A 23,632-nucleotide genomic window follows, 5' to 3' on the forward strand; every position below is an offset into this window, starting at 1 on the left:
TAATAGTGGTTAGTGGAGGGATGGGGGAGGGGGCATTAAAGCACAGCTAATTGTTAAGAATTTGGCTATCTTACTTCATGCAAAATTAGTATATGAAAGCTATATATTTTCCTGGAACTTTAATATGAGTGAATGAGTAGAGATATAATATTTCAAAGTCTGATGTGGTAAACACTAACCCAGGTGGTGTGGTGCTGTACATTATCTTAACCTCAGCCACACTTGCCTAGATTCTCCCTTCCTTCCACATTCAACAAAGTGGACTTTCAGTTAAGATACTATCACAGAAAAAAACAAAACCTCCCTTATCTAGAAAAAGTTCAAGTACAACATCCCTTTTGAATGAACAGGAAGAGATTTTTTAAACACCTGATAATGTATTTTCTGACATAGAATTTTGTAGAATTGCAAACAGTTCTGCATCTGTTACATGTGCAAACAGAGACAGCCAGGCTTTGAATGCTCTAAGAGATTATATTAACATACATTTGTCATTCGTTCATTCAAATTCAACTTAATTTCAGTAAACAAAGGAAGATGGACTGAAAAGCACATTTACAAATACAAATCTACAGAACAGAATACAAGAGCAGTACCAAACAATCTCAGGAATATGCAGTCTTTACTACATAAGCATGAAAGCAATATAAGCAAATGCTAATGGTCTGCTGGAGTAAACTATGCATCCAAACTCAAGTGAAGCTGACAAAAAGAAAATCTTAAGGACACTAAGAAAAAAGGAAAACATTTTTGGTTCAAAGGGGCTTAGAGACATTTAGCATATACAGGCTTACACACCACTGTGTCAAAACTATAGAACCATTCATACAGATAAACTCTCTGTGACTCTGACATACTCTGAAAATTAGAAATTAACTACTGCTACCATTATTTTTAAATATTCTAGAACAAAATGCCATTCTCTTTTATGTAAGATTTAAAAAATAATAGGTGGAACTTGACAGGGCCAAGATTAAAAAAATACTGGCAACATATTATCAACAAGAGCACACAACTGGCCATACCTCAGACCAACTAACTGAATCACACTGACTTTATCATACTAGGGTAGATATTTCTTCCCAAGTTTGCTCAAATCAGGAAAATGTTGTATCATTACTCTCTTCTGTCAAGATATTTTTGCCAACAATAGCTGTCTCTATAATAAGTAATCTAATAAAGTGTTTTATGTATTTTAAGATACATTTAGTTCAGGTAAACTTGAAATCAACATTCTCATGAAATGTAGGACGGCTACCTTGATAACAATGTGTACAAACTGTCAATTCTGGCCTGTGCAGAAACCAAACATTTAACAAGAGAATTTTCATGTCTGGAAATTAAGACTTTCATGGAATTAAAAATGACAAAGAACTTCCAATGAACCACATATATGGAAGAAACCCTTTCAAAAGATCTAAACTAATTTACAAGAATTCAGAGCCAGCCTGGGCAGCAGTATATTAAAAGCTATTGCCAATCACACACTTGCTATCATGCACTGAATAACAAGATATAATCTTTGAATTATATACGTACAAGATTTTTAATGACTACTCAAGTTATGTGGCCCAGCCAACAAATATTACATATTCACAATAAACATTCTGCCTTTATTAGCCTCTAAATTAAATCACGAGTGATCCATCGGCTCAGTTGTGTTAGTCGTCTCAGCATCTTGACTATCCATCTCTTCAGGTTCCTCCATGGAATTTTCTTTTTGTGCTTTTGACCTTGTGGCAAATGCTGCTCCCAGTACATCTGCTACATGACTATCAGCTGTTTCAGTATTCAAATTCTCAGTGCCACCAGTTAAAGAAAAAGGTTCAGGCAAACCAGTCTGAAGATTCCCAGGCCTCACAGAACTCACAACTTCTACTTTTCTTTGGGAAAGATCAGATGGTGTTTGCTCTGTACTTTGATCCCGCAAGTGCTTGTCCATTGAAGCCTGAATAGAAGAAACCATTTCCTGCAATTTTTTTCGCTGGGCCTCAACCACATCAGGATCAATCTGCCTACCGTCTCTCATTGTTACTACTCCAGGAGCTATTCGAATAAGCTCACTATTACTAGAAGCAGCTGTGAACACAGGAGGCTCTGTTTTAATGGAACTATTACTAAAATCTGTCCCTGTATTATGCTTTCTCACAGCCAGAGTTTCCCTAGCTCTGGGATCAATGTGCAGGTGACTAGATGCAGTTCCTAGAGAATGGCCCTTCCCCTGAAAGGCAGTTACATTGTGAAGTTGCTCAGATTTCTTTTTCACTACTCCACCACTACCTAGTTTTAATAACCCATGTGAAGGGCTTGATTCCCTACTTCTTGTAGTAGCCTCTGCTCGAACCTGACTTACAGCCTCTTTAACTAAATCTTCAACATCAGGACCAATGGGGAAATGTCCTGCAGCATCGACACACAACTCCAGTCTATCTTCAGAAGCATTATAAACAAAGGTTTTGCCAGGTAGATGTGGAAAAGTACAATGTTTGCCATCAGCCATGCCTAAAGAAAAGGAAAGATATTTAACATGTTAAAATCTTGTTTACAATACTATCAAAAGCATAGCAAAGACATTTATGGTCAAAATAAAATTTCTGAATGCAATTGATAGATGAACAACTATCAAAATTTATTTGCAGCTGGTCAGTGTTAGTGCATGCCTTTAATTCCAGCACAGGAGACAGACAAAAGTAGATCCTCTGAGCTGGAGGTCAGCCCTGTCTACAGAGTAAGTTCTAGGACAGCCAGGGCTACACAGTGAAACTCTGCCTCCAAAACCAAAAAAAGAAAAAAAAAAAAATTATTTGCTGGGCTTGAGAGATGGCTCAGCTGTTAAGGCACTGACTGCTCTTCTTCTTTTTTTTTTTTTTTTTCGAGACAGGGTTTCTCCGTGTAGCCTTGGCTGTCCTGGAACTCACTCTGTAGACTAGGTTGGCCTCTAACTCAAGAAATCCGCCTGCCTCTGCCTCCCGAGTGCTGGGATTAAAGGCATGTGCTACCACACCCGGCCTGACTGCTCTTCTGAAGGTCCAGAGTTCAAATCCCAGCAACTACATGGTGGCTTACAGCTATCTCTAATGAGATCTGACACCCTCTCCTGGTGTGTCTGAGTGTACTTAGATTTAATAAATAAATAAATAAAACTGCTACAGTGTATTTAGACATAATAAATAAATAAAATTTAAAAATTATTTGCTAAAAAATAATTGATAATAGTACCAAAAAAAAAAAAAAAGTAAGACCTTAAAGTACTTCTATCAGGGAATGAGAAATATATATATATATGAAATCATCATCCTATTGAGAAGTTAGGAAAAGAAGTTTAAACATCTGAATTAGAAAAAAAACAACAATATCCAATCACAATGTAAACCAAGAAGAAAATATAATTTTATTTACTAAAATTTAACTATAATTTCAAACAAATATTAATTTCAATAGTAGGAAAAATGTGAATTAATAAAAATTCAGGTAGAAATTTCTCCTAACATGTTTCTGGCATAGTCAACTGACAAAAACCCCCGAAGCTGCCAGAGCTTTAGCTCAGGAGCAGGGAGCTTCCACTACGCACATCCTCATGTCCAGCCAAACCATACAAAAGAAAGAAAACATCAAGTCAGATCTAAATGGCTATTTATTAAAAACAAAGCATAGTGGTCATGCCTTTAATCCCAGCACTCAAGAGGTGGAGGCAGAAGGATCAGAAGTTCAAGGCCAGACTGAATGAACTGCCAGAAGGTTTGATATTCCACCACTGTTCCCTGCTTTCACTCATGTGGACATCCAGTTGTCTCAATACCGTTTTAAAATAGGTTATTTTAATTCAAGTCTCAATTCTACACCTAACATTTAAAAAAAAAAAAATCAGACCCTGCAAGATAACTCAGGTAATAAAAGCACTTGCCAGACAAGCCTGGCCTAAGTTTGAGTCCTAGATCCCACTGTGGAGGGAAAGCATCAACTTCCAAAAGTTGTCCTCTGATACACATGCACAGCGACTCATGCATGGCCACAAGTGTACACACAAATACACAAACAAAACAAAATTTTAAATAATGTTTATAACTAGGAAACAGAAATGAATTATACTAGCCTCAGCTTCTACTTAAGAGAACTAGAAGGAAAATAAAACTTTAAAACCAAACTTTAGGGCTGGTGAGATGGCTCAGTGGGTAAGAGCACCCGACTGCTCTTCCGAAGGTCCAGAGTTCAAATCCCAGCAACCATATGGTGGCTCACAACCATCCACAACGAGATCTGGCGCCCTCTTCTGGAGTGTCTGAAGACAGCTACAGTGTACTTACATATAATAAATAAATCTTAAAAAAAAAAAAAAAAAACAAACTTTATAGCTGGGCAATGGTTGCACCTTTAATCCCAGCACATGGGAGGCAGAGGCGGGTGGATTTCTGAGGCCAGCCTGGTCTACAGAGTGAGTTCCAGGACAGCCAGGGCTATATAGAGAAACCCTGTCTAGAAAAAAGCAAAACAAAACAAAACAAAACTTTATTACTAAAGAAAAACTTTCAAATAAAAATAAAACTAATGAACTTAAAGTTAGAACTGGCACTCAAAACAGAAGTGTGAAACTTCACATTAAATTTTACACTCTCAATATTGTTCATATTTTATGTATTTATCTACCACCAAGCAACAACAAAAATACCCACAAAAGAATTAGAACTAAAACAACAATTAGGTTTATATCTTCCTTTATATCTCCTGTCTAAAGCAAGCAAAGGGGAAGAGAAAAACCCATGAATTCAAATGTTGTTTCTTTGAAAAAGACCAATAAAACTGGTAACCCAAACATTAGCCGGAGCAGTAGCAAAATGGAGCGAGGGAGGGTGCACAAATGACCAACATCAGAAAGAGCTACAGGCATTAAAGGACGACAAGGGAATACTATAAAAACAACTTGATGCCATTACATTTGACAACTTGGATGAAATGAACAGACATGTTGAAGAAATAAGCTTAGGAATAGTAACCTATTCCAGAAATTGAAATTAAATTCTCAGTGAAAGCCTGCCCAACAGGAGATTGGAGAGAGGCTTCACAGCTCAGTGTGCTTTCTTTCTCCTTTCAATTCCAGCACACACATCAGGTGGCCCAACTCCCCAATAATTCCAGCTCCAAGGGATCCAATACTGAACTCAAAGTCCTAGCCACTTCAATAAGGTAAGAAAAGAATATAAGACGTACAGATGAAAGCAAGAGCTATCTTTTATTTACAAAAGCCATGTTGTCCTACATAACCTAGGGGGGGGGAACCTACTAAAACAGTATTTATGAGCTTATTAGGAAGGTTACAAGGTACAATGTTAACACAGGAAGCCAATTTTATTTCTAGTCACTAGTAATAAACAATAAGAAACAATTTTTAATAACAGGATTAAAAGTCCAAAAATAAAATACCTACAATGTCTGTATGCTGAAACTATAAAATCTGGGTAAGAGAGAGTAAATGGAGAAACATTTTCATAAATTGCACAACAGTATTGTTAAGCTATCAAATGTTTCTGATTTGTCTATACATTTAATGAAATGACAATAAAAAAATCCCAGTAGAATTTTTTTGTTGTTGAAATAAAACAACCTGATCCTAAAGCTTGTGTGAATAAACAAGGACCAGGAATATTCAAAAAACATTTGGGAGCAGAAGAAATATTCAGTGATTTCAAGAATCACTATAAAAATACAGTAGTCAAGTCATGGCATTAGAAAAAGGACAAAAACTCTAGAATATATATATATATATTTAATTGCTTGAGTTTTGTTTGGTTTGGGTAATCTCAGAGTTGAACACATAGTCTTACATATTTATTCATGCTATGCAAGTGTTCTACCACTAAACTACATTCCCAGCCCTTTTTAATTTTGAGATAAGGTCTTGCTAGGTTTCCCAATAGGCCTTGAACTTGTAATAATTTCCTGCCTCAAATTCCTGAGTGTCTCAGCTTTTTTTTTTTTTTTTGGAGACAGGATTTCACTGTATAGCTCTGGCTGTCCTGGAACTCACTCTGTAGACCAGGCTGGCCTCGAACTCAGAAATCTGCACCACCACTGCCTGGCCGTGTCTTAAGAAGCTGTGACTATAGATATATGTCACCACACTTGGCTTCAAGTGACTTTTAAAGCAATTTTGCATATGGTATTAATTTATCCTTTCCAAATATATAACTTGTTAACTAATTTTTGAGAAGGCATCAAGATAACTCAATGGATAAAATATAGACTTTTTAATAGTAAAAGAACGATTGAACATCCACAATTAGAAACAAATCTTGATTTATGCTTTTGCAACTCATTAAAAAAAAATTAACTTCTTTTATACTTACAACTTTTCTTTTTTCTTTTCTTTTCTTTTTTTGAGAAAGGGTTTCTTTGTGTAGCCCTGGCTGTCCCAGAACTAGTTCTGTAGACTAGGCTGGCTTCAAACTCTCACAGAGATGAAGCCTACCCCTGCATATCAATTGCTGGGATTAAAGGCATACATCATCACCACCAAGCCTACTTACAACATTTTTATAATTATTATCCAAAATACACCTGAAAGTAAATATAAAAACCTAAAACTATAAGACTTTTAGAATAAAACAGTATATAATATTCATGACCTTGGGTTGAACAGGAAAAGCATGAACTATAAAAGAAAAATTTGTTAAACTGGATTTTATCTAAATTTTTAAAACTCTCATGTTCAAAAGATATCAAGAGAATGAAAGGACAAGTTAGTCAAGAAAACATTTGCTAAACACTCATCTGATCAATGATAGTACATAAAACACAAAATTTAATAGTAAAAAAATAAAAACAAGGGCTGGTGAGATGGCTCAGTGAGTAAGAGCACCCGACTGCTCTTCCAAAGGTCCAGAGTTAAAATCCCAGCAACCACATGGTGGCTCACAACCATCCGTAACGAGATCTGGCGCCCTCTTCTGGAGTGTCTGAAGACAGCTACAGTGTACTTACATAAAATAAATAAATAAATCTTTAAAAATAAATAAATAAATAAAAACAATTCAACACTGAGCAAAAAGAAAAAACAAACAAATACATCAAAGGATATTCAACATCACTGTATTGGAGAAATAAACCACAGTGGGCTAATGCTATAAACCTGTGAAGAGGTTTGTTGTTTTGTTGTTGTTGTTGTTTTAATTTATTTCTTTATTTATTATCTGTAAGTACACTGTAGCTGTCTTCAGACAGAAGAGGGCGCCAGATCTCGTTATGGATGGTTGTGAGCCACCATGTGGTTGCTGGGATTTGAACTCAGCACCTTCGGAAGAGCAGTTGGAGCTCTTAACCGCTGAGCCATCTCACCAGCCCGAGGTTTGTGTTTTAAGAACAAAAACTCAGTCAAATGGTACAGCTTCATCTCAGAGGGAGAGAGATCACTGACTGAGTGCCAAGCTAACTAGGGTTACAAAACAACAAAACAAAACCAGAAAATAACTGGAACTGGAAAGATGGCTCGGTGATTAACAGTGAGTACTGCTTTTGCAAGAGGACCAGAATTTGGTTCCCAGACCCTTACTGGCGTCTCACAACTGCCAATAATCCCAATTCCAGGGGTTCTGAAGCATCTGCACTCACATCCACAGACCCACACTTATACACGTAATTTAAAATAATAACTTTTCAATTAAGCTGGGCATTGTGGCACACACCTTTAATCCCAGTGCTAGGGAGACAAAGGTAGGCAGTTCTCTGTGAGTTCACAGCCAGCCTAGTCTATAAATCAAGTCCAGGAGCCAGAGCTATTACACAGAGGAAACCCTATCTCAAAAAGCCAAAATAAACGAATAAATATATATAAACAAAAACTAGTCTAAGCCTCAGAACCCATATAAAAGAGCCAGGAATGGTGATATGCTCTTGTAATCCCAGCATTAGGGCAGCAGAGACAAAAGGACCCTTAGGACTCACAGGCCAGCTAGCCTAGCCTATTCAATAAACTCTAGGCTAGTGAAAGACCCTATCTCAAAAATCAATGTGAGCAGGGCTAGAGAGATGGCTCAGTGGTTAAGAGCACTGACTGCTCTTCCAGAGGTCCTGAGTTCAATTCCCAGCAACCACATGGTGGCTCACAGCCATCTGTAATGGGAACTGTTGCCCTCTACTGGTGTGTCTGAGGACAGCAACAGTGTACTCACGTACATAAAATAAATAATTTTTTTTTAAAAAATCAATGTGGGCAACTCTTGAGGAACAACATTTGAAGTAGTTGTCCTCTGGTCTCCACATGCATACATACATGAACACATACCCAAACATACACATGTACCTGTACATACACACACAAGCACATACGCATACAAGTGACACTACCAAATGCCAACACAAATTTAAAACAAAATGAAAAATGGTCTAATCACTTTGGAAAACGATATGGAAGTTTATATGAGTGATTGTGTGTGTGTGTGTGTGTGTGTGTGTGTGTGTGTATTATATGGTGGCAGAGTGTGTACATACGTGTGTGCATGTGGAAGCCAGAGGTCAACACTGATTATCTTCCTCTCACCTGATCCCCAGCTCACTGATTTGGCAAGACTAGCTGACCATCCAGTTACAGGAATATTCTTGACTCTGCTAGGAATACAGACACATGCCACCATGCCCTGGACTCAGATCCTCACACTTATGGAGCAGGCCCTTTACATCAATTGAGCCATTTTCCCAGTCACAGAAGTTTCTTACAAAGATGAATATATACTCACCATATGATCATAAGCTCCATTTAAGTATTTACCAAAGTGAAATGAAAAACTTACATGAAACCAGGTATAGTGGCCCATGCCTTTAATCCCAGCACTGGAGAGGCAGAGGCAGGCGGATCTCTGAGTTCAAGGCCAGCCCAGTCTACAGTACCAGTTCAGGACAGCTAGAGAAATCCCATCTCAAAATAATAACAATGATATTGATAAGGAGGAAGAAGAGGAAGAAGAAGAGGGAAGGAAGGGAGGGAGGGAGGGAGAGGTGAGGGAGGGAGGAAAGAAGGAAAAGAAAAGAGAAAAGCTTATATGAATACAAAAACCTGTACATACATGAAATGTTTACAGGGCTAGATTCATAGCAGCTAAAAATCGAAAACAGTTCAAATGTCTTTTGGTTAAGATCTTTTTTTAAAATGTGTATGTGTGTGTATGTGTGTGTGTCTGTGACCTTATGTTCCATGTATAAGGAAGGATGCCTGTAGAGGCCAGAAAATGGCTAGAGCTTCCCTGGAGCTGGAGTTATAGGATTGTGAGCTGCCCAAAGTTGGTACTGGAAACTGAATTTTAATCCTCTGCCAAGAGCAGAAAGCACTCCTAATCAACAGCTAAGACATCTCTCCAGCCTGTATTATTTTTTAATGTAATATGTTCAATCAATAAAATACTATAGGGCTGGAGAGATGGTTCAGTGGTTAAGAGCACCAACTGCTCTTCCAAAGGTCCTGAGTTCAAATCCCAGCAACCACATGGCAGCTCACAACCATTCAATGAGATCTGACGCCCTCTTCTGGTGCATCTGAAGACAGCTATGGTGTATTTAGATATAATAATAGATAAATCTTTAAAATAAGATAAAATATTATTCAGCAATGATAATGAAAACTACTAATACCTGCCTATATATACTAAAACAGTAAGACACATTCATTATCCCTGTTTCTTGCCATGTTATATCCTATACTGCTGCAGGACTTTACTAGCAAGAAAGCTATTTACCAGATCATAGACCATAGACATCTGACTTCCTTCCATATGCAAAAATAAAAATCCTTTATATAATTAAAAACAAAACAGAAAAAGGCTTTTCTCTCTAAAGGACATGGTTATGATACTTTGATTACAGTATACTGTAAGGTCTCTAGTACTATTCAATTCTAGTGCTGTACTGCAAAAGCAGCAATATGTAGTATGTAGACAAGAATATGGCTACATGCCAACAAAATTTCACAAGCAACAGATGTGACATGTCCCTCAGGCTAATTTACCAACGCCTATTCTAAGCAAAAGGAACCATGCACAAAAAGTCACCCTAGTACAACAATATGAGTGAAGCCTTTGGTTCAAACCCTAACACTAAAGGAGGACCAAAAAAAGGAAAGAAATATGCACACACTTTAAAAAAAAGAAAGAAAGAAAAAATCGAGGGCTTGAGGGGGGGAGTCTCTTGAACTGGAGATGGCTCAATGGTTAAGAACATGTACTGCTCTTTCAGAGGACTCAGTTCAGTTCCTAGCACATTGGGTTGGACCGCTCAAAGTCTCTCCAGCTCAAGAGAATCCAACACCTTCTTCTGGTGTCTGAGAGTACCTGCACTCATGTGCACACACACATATGTATACACATAATTTAAAATAAAATAAATCTTTAAGAAATAGGGCCATGGGCCATGCTGTTGCAAGAAACTACGTGGAAGTCCATCATCCACTCACTATAAAGGGCAAGGAAGATACTCTGGCAGTAGTGTCCATGACTGCAGACTCAGAGGGACATGGAAGGCTTCTATGTCAATCCTACCTCCCTCAAAAAAGTAACAGCCTAGACAGAAAGCTATTGACCAGAAATCTTAAAAATTGAGATAAAGATTGCTGAAGTATAGCTCTCCACAACTATGGCTTCTGGCAGAGGTGTGGGTAGGGAAGGACTTGAGTTTTCTTTAAGGGACTGGCCACTGGGAGTTTGACCATGCTCCACTGAGTATATGGGCAACACAAACTGGATGGGTTTTTTTTCCTGCTTTCCTTTGAGGGGGTAAGGCCACAAGGGTTGGGGAGATCTGGGAGGACTGGGGAATGTGATCATGGTTCATGATGTGAAATTCCCAACTAACCAATAAAGATAGTATGGGAAAAAACGTGTAACAAAGAAACTAGATTTTGGGGGGAAAAATGGTGGTTGTGGGGTGTCTCATTGTATTGCCCAGGCTGGGTGGGAACTCCTGGGCTCAAGAGTTCTCCAGTATCAATACTCCAACCTGGAGTATAGACATGTGGTACTATGCCCAACTGTCAGTATTTTTAATAAACTATCCTGACTATCCTTTTATACTATTACTGTATTTGACCTTTTTTGTGTGTATGTGTGTGTACATGGCTCTGTGGGTGTGGGTGTGGGTGTGGTACACATGGGCCACAGTGCACTGTGTAGCTCAGAGGACAGCTGCAGAAGCTGCCTTTCCCCTTCTACCATGGAGGTCCTAGGGGTGAAAATCAGGTTGTCAATTCAAGCTTGTCAGCACGGGCCGTGCCTCTACCCACTGAGCCATCTCACTGGGCCCCTATTTGAGTGTTCTCAAGTTTATAATAGCTTAGATGGAAACATTATCCAAGAATAAAAGCAAAATGTAACTATACCCATAGTTTTCTTCATAATATTGTAGAATACACCGCCCTGCTGGAACATGTGAGGAAGTCCCTTTGCATAAGACCACACGTCTTCTCCTAAAAGACAAAAGCAGACCAAGTGTGAGCGCAAACATGAGAGGGCCATCGTTGACTATGCTGACACAGGTTAGCCTAAAGGAGACTGCAGGGCCCAGATCCACAATGACTATAACACAGATACAATGGCATTCCAGAAAAGGGACGGACCATGTAAAGGTGAGAGTTACTGCCAACTGCTGTTACAGAGAAGCCTAACCCAGTGTTTGAAGGCCCATGTCACTTTTCAGGACACCATAACAATTTACATTTTTAATAAGTTCCCTCAATTTTTAAATATAGGAGCTAACAAAAATATCCTTAAAACTGCACAAATCAGTACTGAGCATATGAAACAAAATATATTTGAAGTTTCAGAGTTCCTCAAGGAAAACTTGCTGGTAAACACTGGTCAGGAACTGAAAAGATATTCATTCACTTTTAACTAGAATACAGAATTGTATTGTGTACGTGTGTGTAAAAAGCAAAGAAAAAGAAATAGCCATGGAGAAAAATAAGTAGAGATTAAATATAAGCTATTAACTTGTTGTTTTTTTGTTTCCCAAAGTCCAGAGTTCAATCCCTACCAACAAAAGGGAAAAAAGATAACAGTATTTGAAAGCATCAGAATGGAAGAATAGAATATGCCAATGCGCGGCTTCTTTATACTTTCATTATTTTCATCATTACATCATAGAAAATAAGAACACAGAGCAATAGTGGGTTAACTTTTGTCTTTTTTACTAGAAAATTATACTGCTGGGCCTGAGTCTTGTATGGAAATAACTGATGCTAATTAATCATATGTCTGCAATCCTTCCCCATACCATAAAGAGGAATATGAAGTTGTGTTAACACTCAGCTAAAATTATCTTTTTTTTTCTTTTTCTTCCAAGATTTATCTATTTATTTTATGTATATGAGTACACCATTGCTCTCCTCAGACACACCAGAAGAGGGCAACAGATCCCACCACAGATGGTTGTGAGCCACCATGTGGTAGCTGGGAACCAAACTCAGGACTTCTGGAAGAGCAGTCGGTGCTCTCCAGCCCCATAAAGTTTATCTTTAGTGAACCAATTTAAAATATAAACTTTTAAAAGCCTTGGCATGTGAACCTTCATTTAACTAGAACATTCAATTACAAAAACACTTTTTACTAATAATACAGTACTATTACCAAAATGGTTATATTTAAATGAAAACATAGAGGAAAGTTTGACTTAAAATATCAAATACCCCCAAGTACAAATAAACTAATAACTCCTATACTAATAACAGCTATACTGACCAAATTTTATCTAGAAAATTTCTTTCTATGGTGATAACCTTTCATTTAATTATGATCATTCTTATCCTAAATAGTCACAGTTTTTCTAAAATATTCAAGGATATTATTTGGAAAACATAAGGGTAGCAGGGCTTGGGGTTGGTTTGGGGTTTTTTGTTGTTGTTTTGGCTTTTGGGGGTAAGAATCTGAACAGGTGCCAAAGTGAGAGTAATGTGAAAAATAGCACATTTCTTAGCACTTCACACTCCAGACCATGTCATCTTTAAGCAGGTCATGTATCTCTTTGTTTTTCATCATCTCCCCATAAAGTCTCATCAGCTGCACTCCTCATAAATTATGAATAGCAGATAACCCTACTATACTATTTTGTTTATGTTATGTATTTTTGTTTAATTTTATACATTAAGGGTAAAGTTTTTTAATCTCTATCACCCAAGAACTAATTTTTGCCCCAGAAATGGTAATAGGTTAAAGGAAGTATAATACCATCTAAGCTGCTATTATTCACCTATCTTTGAGCTGAGAAGGTACCTTTAACATCATCTTCTCCAGTCACAACTAAGTTCTATTTCATTTACAAGCAAACAAAGCTCAGAACAATGCTTAAATAATTCTCCCAAGATCATGCAGCAGTGGCAAGATACAGTATGAGTCTTCACACCAATCCAAAGTTCATACATAACCCTAAAATTAAACACCTACTAGAGTTCAAATCATGTTAAAACAAACATGACAGCTCTATTCACGGTCCTGCTTTATAAAAATGCACGATATTAACCGGCTATAGAAAAAAGAAATTATTCCCTTTGGTATATAAATACCTCCAGTAAGTTATCTTTGTTGCTAAGAGAAATAAATAAGATAGGGGACTAGAGATCAGGATCTTAGTACAAGCCCACCACAGTCACATAAAGGTCTCCATGGTACCTTCTTCATATATTACTACTGTCTCCTGCCTATATTACTGCCCCCACTCAACTGGTTTTCCCTGAGTCTTGTCCTCCCCAACTCCCTTGTTCATGTAGAGTTAAATCTCCCATACTGAAGCAAAGTAGTCCAAAAGAAATCCTCAGCTCCACAAGAAGTCCTAAGGCCAGTGTAAGTTATAGGACAATGTCTAAAAAAGAAAGAAAAAAAAAAAAAAAAAAAAAGGAAAAGAAAAGAAAAGAACATAGATAAAAGCCCAAGATCCCTTTTTACGTAATACAAGAGCTAGTCCTTCTCTACCAGCCTCACCCCACACCTTCCCGTGACTTTTGTTTTGCTGTTGTGAGACAGGGTCTCACCAAGTAGCTGAGACTAGTTTAGAACTCCCAATCATCCTTCCTCTTCTTCCACCTCCTGAGTGCTGGAATTCTAGGCACACACCATCATCAAGCCCAGTTCCCTCTGCCTTAATTTTTATGACACAACGCAAACTGTTGCAGTGTCCTAAGACCAATAATTGTTACATATTCCTTAAAAGGCAGTTTAAAGAATAAACTTAAAATTCAATAATTGTTCATCAGGTACAGGCACACATTTACTGCCAAGCGTGACAATCCAAATTCAATCCCCAGACCCTCATGGTGGGAGGAGAACCAACTCCCTCAAGCTGTCCTCTGACCTACACATATGTGCTGTGGAGCATGTACACGCATGCACACACACACACACAAATTAAATAGGTACAATAAAAATAAAGTATAAAATTAAATGTAAGTGTCACTTCCTCTACAATTCATCTGAGTGGTTGAGTAATACCTACTTTGATATCAATATTTACAGAAATACCAAGGCCACTATTATACTGCTGGCTAATTTAGTGTACTTTTTCTTTCTTCTTTTAAACTAAAAGGTTTTCAGATTCAGGAAAAGGTCAGTGGTTCATTAGACTTTCTATTCCCAGGACCTGGCACAGCACTGAACAACTGCATTCTTAATAGTGGTTGAATAAACACATAGAATGAGTACCACAAATGAGGTTTTTTTTATTTGTTTTTCTGGCTTAGTCGTTAAGAGCACCTGCTACTCTTCTACAGGAAGGACCTGGGTTCAATTCTCAACACATTCTTGGCCACTTACAATCAGCTGTTTCAGGAGACCTGACATTTTCTTTTGGCTTCTGGGGGCACTAGGCAAACAAGTATTGTACACACATGCATGTAAGAAAAGAGGAAAAAATGACAGTACCATAACTGAATCTGTAAAGCCTAACAAACACCATCACCTTGTTTCAAGACTAATAAATCAAACTCAGCAAAAACAAAACGGAGCTCCATCTTTTTAGGACGAACTTTTTTTTTTTTTAATTTATTCTATGTAAGTACACTGTAGCTGTTTTCAGACAGACACCCTAGAAGAGGGCATCAGATCTCATTACGGATGGTTGTGAGCCACCATGTGGTTGCTGAGACTTGAACTCAGGACCTTTGGAAGAGCAGTCAGTGTTCTTAACCACTAAGCCATCTCTCCAGCCCTAGGACAAACTCTTAAGAGAAGAGGAATATTATGGTGAAACCTCCATTATATCAACACAGTATTCTGTGATAGTCTCCCAACTAGTTTTACTTGATAGTCAGCTGTTTTTCATAGTACAACAGTAAAACATTTCTAGATGATGTACTATGTGTGAAGATAGAAAATAAACCACCATAAATAATCTCTTTTCACTGTCTTCTTCTGGAATCCTTCCTAGAGCCTTCAGTTCTCCTCTCTAACAGAGATATACATAGCAGAAGTACTACAGATGATTTTCTTCTACTTTATCTACTGTTTCTTTTCTATTTCAGAAGCGATTTTTAGGGCTGGAGAGATGGCTCAACGGTTAAAAGCACTGACTGCTCTTCCAGAGGTACTGAATTCAATTCCCAGCAACCACACGGTGGCTCACAACCATCTTTAACCAGATTCGATGACCTCTTCTGGTGTGTCTAAAGACAGCTGCTACAGTGTACATAACTCATTCATATATATATATATTAGAATCTTAAATAAATATATATATATATTAGAATCTTTAAAAAAAAACAGAAGCTAGTTTCAATTTTTAAAATTTACATTAAAAACCTTGTTTCAAGGTGGAGTGTGGTGGTGTGCACCTTTAATTCCAGGCAAAGGCAGGTAGATCTCTTGTGAGTTTGAAGCCATGTGGTCTACAAAGTGAGTACCAGGACACCCAGAGCTACCCAGAGAAACCCTGTCTTGAACAAAAACTAAAACCAAAACAAAAAACAACCACATGTTACTTTATATATATTGGAATTCTTTGGAAGAAAATAAAAGCAAGTAAAATATATCAAATGGCTAAATCATAGAAGTGATTAACTTAATCTTCAAAGTATAATTACATAAATTACCTATAATGTATACGATCAACATCATATTCAACTTTATGACTATTCTCACTACAGATGTACTACATATAAAAAATTGAAACCATTCACTGGCACATAAGGAATACCACCATAAATAAATGTATAAGCATAATCTAGATTACAAACTTTCACCTAGCATTTGAAGAAAAACATAAAGAGAGAATAATAATATAGAGATCCAACATCACCTAAAAAAATAAACATCTGAATTCCAAATGTGATCTTGGAAAATCCTGGGGTATTATGATGGGCTTAGTAAGTAGAAACACGTTTGCTAAGCATGCATGAGATCTTGCATTCAACTACCAGTACCACCTTCACCAATAAGAAAAAAAGAATTTACAAGTGTTATGAGAATTTTGGATGCTGGGGATTGACCCAAATAGGGCCTATATTTTAAAAGTATACAGTAAAAAGCCACAGTCCTTTCAGGAAGAAAAACAGTGTAATAAAATCCAATAAGCTTCTCCATTTTTCAAAAGTTGGTAGCAAACAGAGATAACTAAACTACAGTCAAATTTTGTTTTCACTAAACCTATCTTTACCTCCTGATAATGCTATGATAATCAGAAAATAGTAAGAAAAAAGAAATGAGCCAAATCTTATGGTAGATCATATCTACCAAAGTTATCATATAATAAAATACAAACAAGTGATCTACAAGGAATTGTACTAATATATTTTGCAAAGTCATAGTTGGGGGTTGATTTAAACACTATACAAATAATGAAGATGGCAGTCTGCAAAAACTAAATTAAATAAACTCCAATGGTCTGGATAAAATGTACTGAAAGTATATGTGAAATATACTACCATTATATGTTTCAAAGCAACCGTGACTGTTTCCATGAATGCCCCATACCAAGATGACTGATATATTATTTTGTTGATCTAATACAAAAATCTATTTAATGAATATTGTACTTAAAAACATAAGAAGGTAAGGTCCTAAGTATAATCTTAGCACCACAAAAACAAAAGCTCAAAACAGCCCTTTTCTCTACCCCATGACCTCCATGATATAAACTGTGTTCTATCACACCCTCCCCAGCATGATAAATTGAACCATCTGAAGCCATTAGCTAAAAAAAACAGCCCCAAAAAAGGAAAAACACATCCCTGGCTACTACAAGTCCACACACATACCCCTCTCTCTCCCCGAACCGTGTGTGTGTGTGTGTGTGTGTGTGTGTGTGTGTGTGTAATCAAATAAGACATTTTTCTAAAATTCTATGACTGATATATTTGAGGTTTATCATTTTTTATGTCTACAGAAAAGAAGGTTGGTTGGTTGTGTTTTGATAAAAGCTATAAAATCAGAAGACTTCCTCAGCAAAGGATCAGAATAGAAGGTAGCATCTTGGGGAACTCATAGTCTAAACTGGTTCCTAGAAAATTAGATGCAGGAAGCTTAAATCAATACTTTTTGAAAAGTAATTATAAGCTAGTATTTTTACTAACTTTCATTACAGAATATATTACCATACTAAGCAAATACTTGACTACTGATTCATAATCTCACCCATGCCAATGTATTAATCTACAACGGAGTAAATGGAATCTTTACCTACACTCTCCCCTGTTATCAAATGAAGCTAAATGAATGGTAAAAGTAAATGCTCTTATAAAATCATGGAATCAGGTAAAGAGGGTGTTCTGGCAGAAGCGCCAAAAACCAGGACTCATACAAATATTCCTATCCTTCAGCAAAGATTCCTTTCTAGTTACCAGAATTATCATGAACCCCAGGTGATAAATTTCTCTTTTGTACAACAGTGTATAAGCACTGCCAAATTCTGCTTTTCAGACTCTTTTTCAATGTTGAATGCTGACTATCCATTCCATTTCTGCAGATACAGTCTTTCTTTTTTTTGTTGGTTTTTTTGTTTTTTGTTTTGTTTTGTTTTTTTCTGTTTTGTTCTTTAAGACAGGGTTTCTCTGTATAGCTCTGGCTGTCCTGGAACTCAGAAATCCACCTGCCTCAGTCTCCTAAATGCTGGGATTAAAGGTGTGCACCACCACGCCCGGCTACAGTCTTTCTTTAGACATGTTAAATTCAATTAAAAACAAAACAAAACCCTTCAAATTGCTTACTATTCGTTGGGCACTAGCTATGGGATATACAAAGTCAATAGGAGATATTCACCACATAAATGTTCAAATTTACCCTCTTTTAAGACAGACATTATCACCCTGTTTTAACTTAGGAAACTGCCAGTCTTAAAATATTTTCTGACCAGGCAGTCAGAAAAAAAATTCTGTATATACCTAATTTTGCCCATTTTATGAGGATGTTATTTTCAGAGTTCTGGGAATACTTTACCCATGTTCATATCAACTACAAGTGATCTTTTGTACAGAAGCAATTGAAATATTGGGGAGTTAATAGTTTTCCTGAAATCACTAAGTAATTTGAGCCAAGAATCAAACTGTGTCTTCTGATTCCCAACATCATACAGCCATTCTTCTATTCCACAAAATCTCTAAGAAACCACAATGTCTCAGAAATATAGAAAATACCTAGGATGGTTTCCCCAATTCAGTTTTTATGCCTACCAAACCAAAATGGACAATATCAAGTTGAAAGTTTGTACAGCTTTTATATCTCCCATGAGTAGGCTCCCAACTTAAAGCCAGTAATAACAAATCATTATAGTAGACCAAGGCCCAATTCACTACTATTTAGTAGTCTGAGAAAACAGAATTAAAAGCCAGCCCTTTTCTAGCAAAAAGTTCTAATCTCAACAATATTAAGTCTCTTCTAACAACCTTTAAATTTTCTTCATACTTGAAAACTGTGTAAAGCATGTTAACACACCAACTTAAAGACAAAGGTTAAGCAAATAATGTAAATAGCGTACCACTAGGCAGGATCCCAAATTATCTAAAGGCTGAAATTACAGTATTTAGCTGATAGTATATTTTCCTTCAATTTATACTAAATCATCAAAAAGAAATTCCTAACCCCATTGCCATCTTTCTTGTTTGCTTCTTACAAGCTATTCACTGCAATTATGCCAGAGTCACTGAACCATAAAATTAAACACAAAACCTATCATACACATAAGAAAAACATAATGAAGGAAGAACAGGAAATGGAAGAGATAGGCTAGTAGGTGGGAGCGCAGTGAGACTATAAACACCAGAAACTGCAATTCATCAAACAGGAAGTCCTGAAATCACATGACAGACAGGAAAATGAAATTAAAAATAAATGAAAAATGATCAAGATGGAGCTCAGAAAGGGAGAAAAAGAAAGGGCTTTAACTATAAACACATTTTTTAAAATAAATTTTGAAATAAAATTAATTAATCTTGTTTACAGTTGAGTAACTACTTTCATTCTGTAGTTTCATGCTGTTCTAATTCACTCAATAATATTAGTATCTACTACCAAACACTAAGGAAAATAATTTTCTCCTATGTATAGAATCAAATATTTATGGTAACAACAGGTTTTTCTTTTCCCTCTCCACAACAAAAAAAAAAAAACCCTCAGTATTTTATACTCACAATAAAAATACACCATCATAGTTTAATTGCTCTTACCCATTAATGTAGCTAAAAGACACAAGGAGTACATTTCTTTGTCAGCTTGCTCCTGAAGTTCCTTAGATGACAGTTTACCAGTAACAGCAATCTCTTCTTGTTTCACAGTGTGGGCTGAGTGTGCAGCAGTGGATGGACCACCTTCTGCTCTTCCTTTTAAGATCTCTATTGTAATTCTGTCACCGTGCTGTAAAGGAACTGGCTCCTTTTCCATCCCTGCCTGGGGTGGCATTAACTCTTTAGGAGGAAAGCCATATCGAATACACTGTAAATATGGAGGAATGTTGAACTCTCTGGCTATACTTTCCTGAAGCTCATAAAAGGTTGTTGAAGGCTTAAGGGTAACCATGGACTGCCGTCCATCGTTAGTTGTTATTCGAATCTTTTTCTCCTTAGAAGTGGTAGGTGAGTAGGGAGCCTTGGTGGGGGTGGCAGGTGCAGATGATGGCCCATCGCGAATAGTACTTGGAGAAACAGTTCTGGGCTGCCCCTTTTGCTCTTGTTTTAATTTCTCTGTTTTCCGTTTCTGCATCACAGAAGCTTGTTCTGTGATGTTCTGTTGAATAGTTCTTTCAGTTTTACTCATGTTTAATTCTTCCTTATGCAAAGTTTTTGTTTTCTGTCCAGTAAGAATAATTTTAGTTGGTAGCTGAGACTCCAATTCTTGTCCTTGCACATCTCCAACTCTCTGAGCATGAGCACCATCTATATTTACAGGAGTGTAATCGTCAGGATTTTTTTTTGCAGTCTGATGCAATATAGTGTGGACAACTTTCTGAACTAGGATCTCACTCCCAAATTCACCTGGAAAGTGCTTGGTAACAAGTTTCATTGCAACATCATAAACATTACTATTCAAAGATGGATCGCTTTCATACTGAAACCAATATACTGTTTCTCTGACTACTCTTCCTCCCCACTCCAACGTGATAGGAAAAGCTTCTGGAAGATTGTCATACTCTTTACCTTCCCAAAAGTGTTTGAAGCCACAACCACATTTGCCACCAGTAGACCTAGAATTAGTTCTGTCTCCATCCAAATACACAATAGAGCCATCTCCTCTGACTCTTCGCACAGAAGAGCCATGGCACCAATTACAAGCTGTTAGATTACTCAATCCATAGTCTGGTAGCAGAACATCTTTCACTGGATCATATGAACAAACCAAATTGTTTAAGGGAAAGCTGTAATTTTTGTCAGGCCTCAACTGCCCATGAGTACTTTTTGCCAAGTTATACAGTTTCCCTCCTGGAGCCAACCACTCAGAAGGGACGTGAAGTTCAGAAAGGGCACCACAAAGCAAACACTTATGAAGGCGATTGTCCATTACTGCTTTTTTAGCAGCTGCTGTAACTTCCTCAGGCTGAACTCCTATCACCCCAGTCCTTCTGTAGAAATACTGATGTACATCAGCAACCAAACTAGGATGGATACCATGTTTGTCCATAAAGACTTCTTCCATAGCAGCAACCAGCCTAAGTAAGTACTTATCCTGCAAACTTCTGTCTCCTCCAATAACACAGCCACCATCCTCCTCAAGCTTGATGTACTTTTTAATAAGGTCCTGAGGCACACCCCACGCTTTAGGTAACAAATTCATGGGTAGTTTGGGCAAGGCAGCTCCCTTTATGCCTACCAAGGGAATATAATGGTTTCTACCAGAGCTACTCCACGCAATACAGATTGGCTTGTTCAAATGACCATCTCTCCCAGTGCATTTCTCTGCAGGTATGAGGCCAGGTAGAAAGGTGGCTGAATAATCACCAGAGCTTCTCATGCCGCTGAGGGAATCTAAAAGAATTATGGGACGATGTAACACATTGGCAAGGCCGAATATGTGGATATTCCTCAGGCCTAAGGGGACACCTTCAGGTGGCACAAATAGAGGGTCACATTCATTGATAATGTCCTCCCACTCGGCAGCATCAATAAAGTCATGAAACAGGGCTTGATATCGGGCTAGGTGCTGCTGAAAGTGCTGCTTAAGATTCTCCCTCAGAGCATGCCAGAAGAGCTCTCGGCCTACTAGAGCCCTAGACACAGCATGCACTAGGCAGTGTCCATCCCCATCCACATGCACTGGGATGAGGCATTCTTGACTTTTATTAGCCCGTTTGATATCCTCGAGAGTGTCGTGCAAATACAGGAGGCTTCCGGAGCGGTCCTTGCCATAGCCCACTGTGTTGACGTGCTCTGGTTCGATGAGGAAGGCCCGGTCACCAAGTAACGCGCAATCGAACAGTTCGCCTTGGTTCATGTCCCGTAGAAGCTTGGCCCGGCCCGTTTGTTTGTCCATTCCATAGCGTGCCAATATCGGCGACAATAATTTGCAGTGGTAGTTGGAGAGGCCCATCACCTTTACCAGTTCCGTGTTCTTCTTGGGAGCCCCCGTCACTCCGAGTAGCGCGTTCCGCAGCAGATTGTGCAGCACTACGTCCGGGTCGGTCACCTCCTCCACTCCCAGCAGCTGTTGCTGCTCGTGCCGCTGTCCGCACTCGGTACACTCGATGCTGACAGAACCCGAGGCCGGGAAGAAGAGGCGCGCCTGGCACTTGGGATCCGGGCAACTCCCGGAAAGGATTCTTCGGTCCCTTCGTTTCGAAAGGCCCCCCGGAGAAGCCGCCGCCGCCAGAGACGACGAAGTCTGCGGAGCCTCAGGGGGAGGCGGCGGCGGCGGCAGCGGAGGAGGCGGCGGCGGCTGAGACATCGCTCTGGGCTCTCGCTCGGCGTCCCAAGCGACCCTCAAAGGCACATAGCCAGACCTCCGCCGGCCCGACGAGGTCTAGTCCAGGCCCAGGGCGAATGGCTTTCCTTTTCCTACCAGTTCCTCCTCCTCCTAGGCGAAGGCGGAAGCGCCGGACGTTGTTTCTCTTCTCACTTCTCCACTGTCTTAGCCGTTGCCCCGAACGTAACGGCCACCACCCCACCCCGCACTCACACTCACTCACTCTCGCTCTCTCCCTCAGACACAGACATACACGCCCTCACTGAGACTGCGCAGGCGTAGCTTCTGCTCTGCCCTCTGGGAACGAGAGTCTTCCGGCTCCTCTCTCGCGAAGCAGTGCTAGGCGCTTCCGTCCAGAAAGAACTTCAAATACCGTGATGCAAAGCGACTGGACGCACGCGGGGAGGAGGAAGAGGAAGGCACTCGGAAGGTGGGGGCAGAAAGGAAGTCGATGATTCGCGGAGCTTGTCGGTAGTTGTATTTTTAACTGGGTCTCTTTTGTAGTTTGTCCCCCATTCTATGGCCCAGGAGAAAGAGTCAGAGAAATCACATTCCTAGGGTGCAGTGTCCCCCTGCACTTTCCCCTTGCGCAGAAAGGAGTGTGCTTGGGGAAAACAAAAGTGAAAAGGATTGGTGTGGAAGAGGGTCCAAAGTCCACCACCACTGCTAGGAAGTCCGGGTTAAAGGTCCTAAGAACATGGAAGAGGGAGTTTTCTATGAGGCTACTTTTTTTTTTTTTTTTTAGTATATTAGTTTTTTCAAATACGATGTCATTTTTTTTTTAATTACCACTTAGCTAGCAAGTGCGGTAACTGAGCTTCTATCTTATTCGTAGTTATAATGAAGTACTCTACTGCTCTAGTTTGATCTCTCAATTAACAAGAAGTGAGCAACAGCTGGTGTCCGGTGGCAAAATCTGGCTGTTTTGGTTGGGCCACAAGAAATTTAAATTATTATTATTTTTTAATATACATGTGTTTGAACGGTGAACAGCACTTCCCTAAAAAGTTAAATTTTTAAGGTGTTAACATCAAAACACCTTGAGACAGATTACCTTCTTTTTGTTTTCGAAAAAACATTTGTTTTTCTGTATTACGCAGAAACTGGGAAAGCAGTTGCTATTTTCAAAAGACCCCTAGTGCCCTGGAGGGCTGATGCATGGAGAGAGATCCAGCACAAGGCCAACCTGGACTATGAGGCAGGAACTTGTCAGAACAGATCAGAAAACCTTCATGAAGAAAGTATATTCAAGAGGAAATGAGGACTTAGTAAACTAGAGTTGTAAAGCACTT

The 23,632-nt window shown here is 38.6% G+C and overlaps 1 protein-coding gene across 1 annotated transcript; it reads right to left on the reverse strand.

Annotated features, from left to right (window-relative positions):
- Positions 1-336: 336 nt before the first annotated feature.
- On the reverse strand, positions 337-22,621 carry Vcpip1 (valosin containing protein interacting protein 1). The gene is made up of 3 exons (XM_021155371.3): positions 19,616-22,621; positions 11,354-11,440; positions 337-2,502 (listed from the first exon to the last, which is right to left on the reverse strand). The coding sequence occupies exons 1-3, from the start codon at positions 22,320-22,322 to the stop codon at positions 1,634-1,636; spliced, it is 3,663 nt and encodes a 1,220-aa protein (XP_021011030.1). The 5' UTR covers positions 22,323-22,621; the 3' UTR covers positions 337-1,633.
- Between the last annotated feature and the right edge of the window lie 1,011 nt (positions 22,622-23,632).

Source organism: Mus caroli, unplaced genomic scaffold, assembly GCF_978045245.1.
Source record: "Mus caroli unplaced genomic scaffold, Mus_caroli_1 scaffold_1, whole genome shotgun sequence".
In the NCBI taxonomy this organism is placed as follows: Eukaryota; Metazoa; Chordata; class Mammalia; order Rodentia; family Muridae; genus Mus; species Mus caroli.

What these genes read in the sequence shown, in the direction of transcription:
- Vcpip1 (XM_021155371.3), bottom strand. Translation starts at nt 22,322, where the DNA reads ATGTCTCAGCCGCCGCCGCCTCCTCCGCTGCCGCCGCCGCCGCCTCCC. An exon ending in TCTTTTAGCTACATTAATGG is followed by an intron (nt 11,441 to 19,615) that starts GTAAGAGCAATT and finishes TTTGTCTTTTAG; the next exon opens with GAGAAGACGTGTGGTCTTAT. An exon ending in TATTATGAAGAAAACTATGG is followed by an intron (nt 2,503 to 11,353) that starts GTATAGTTACAT and finishes CCTTTTCTTTAG; the next exon opens with GCATGGCTGATGGCAAACAT.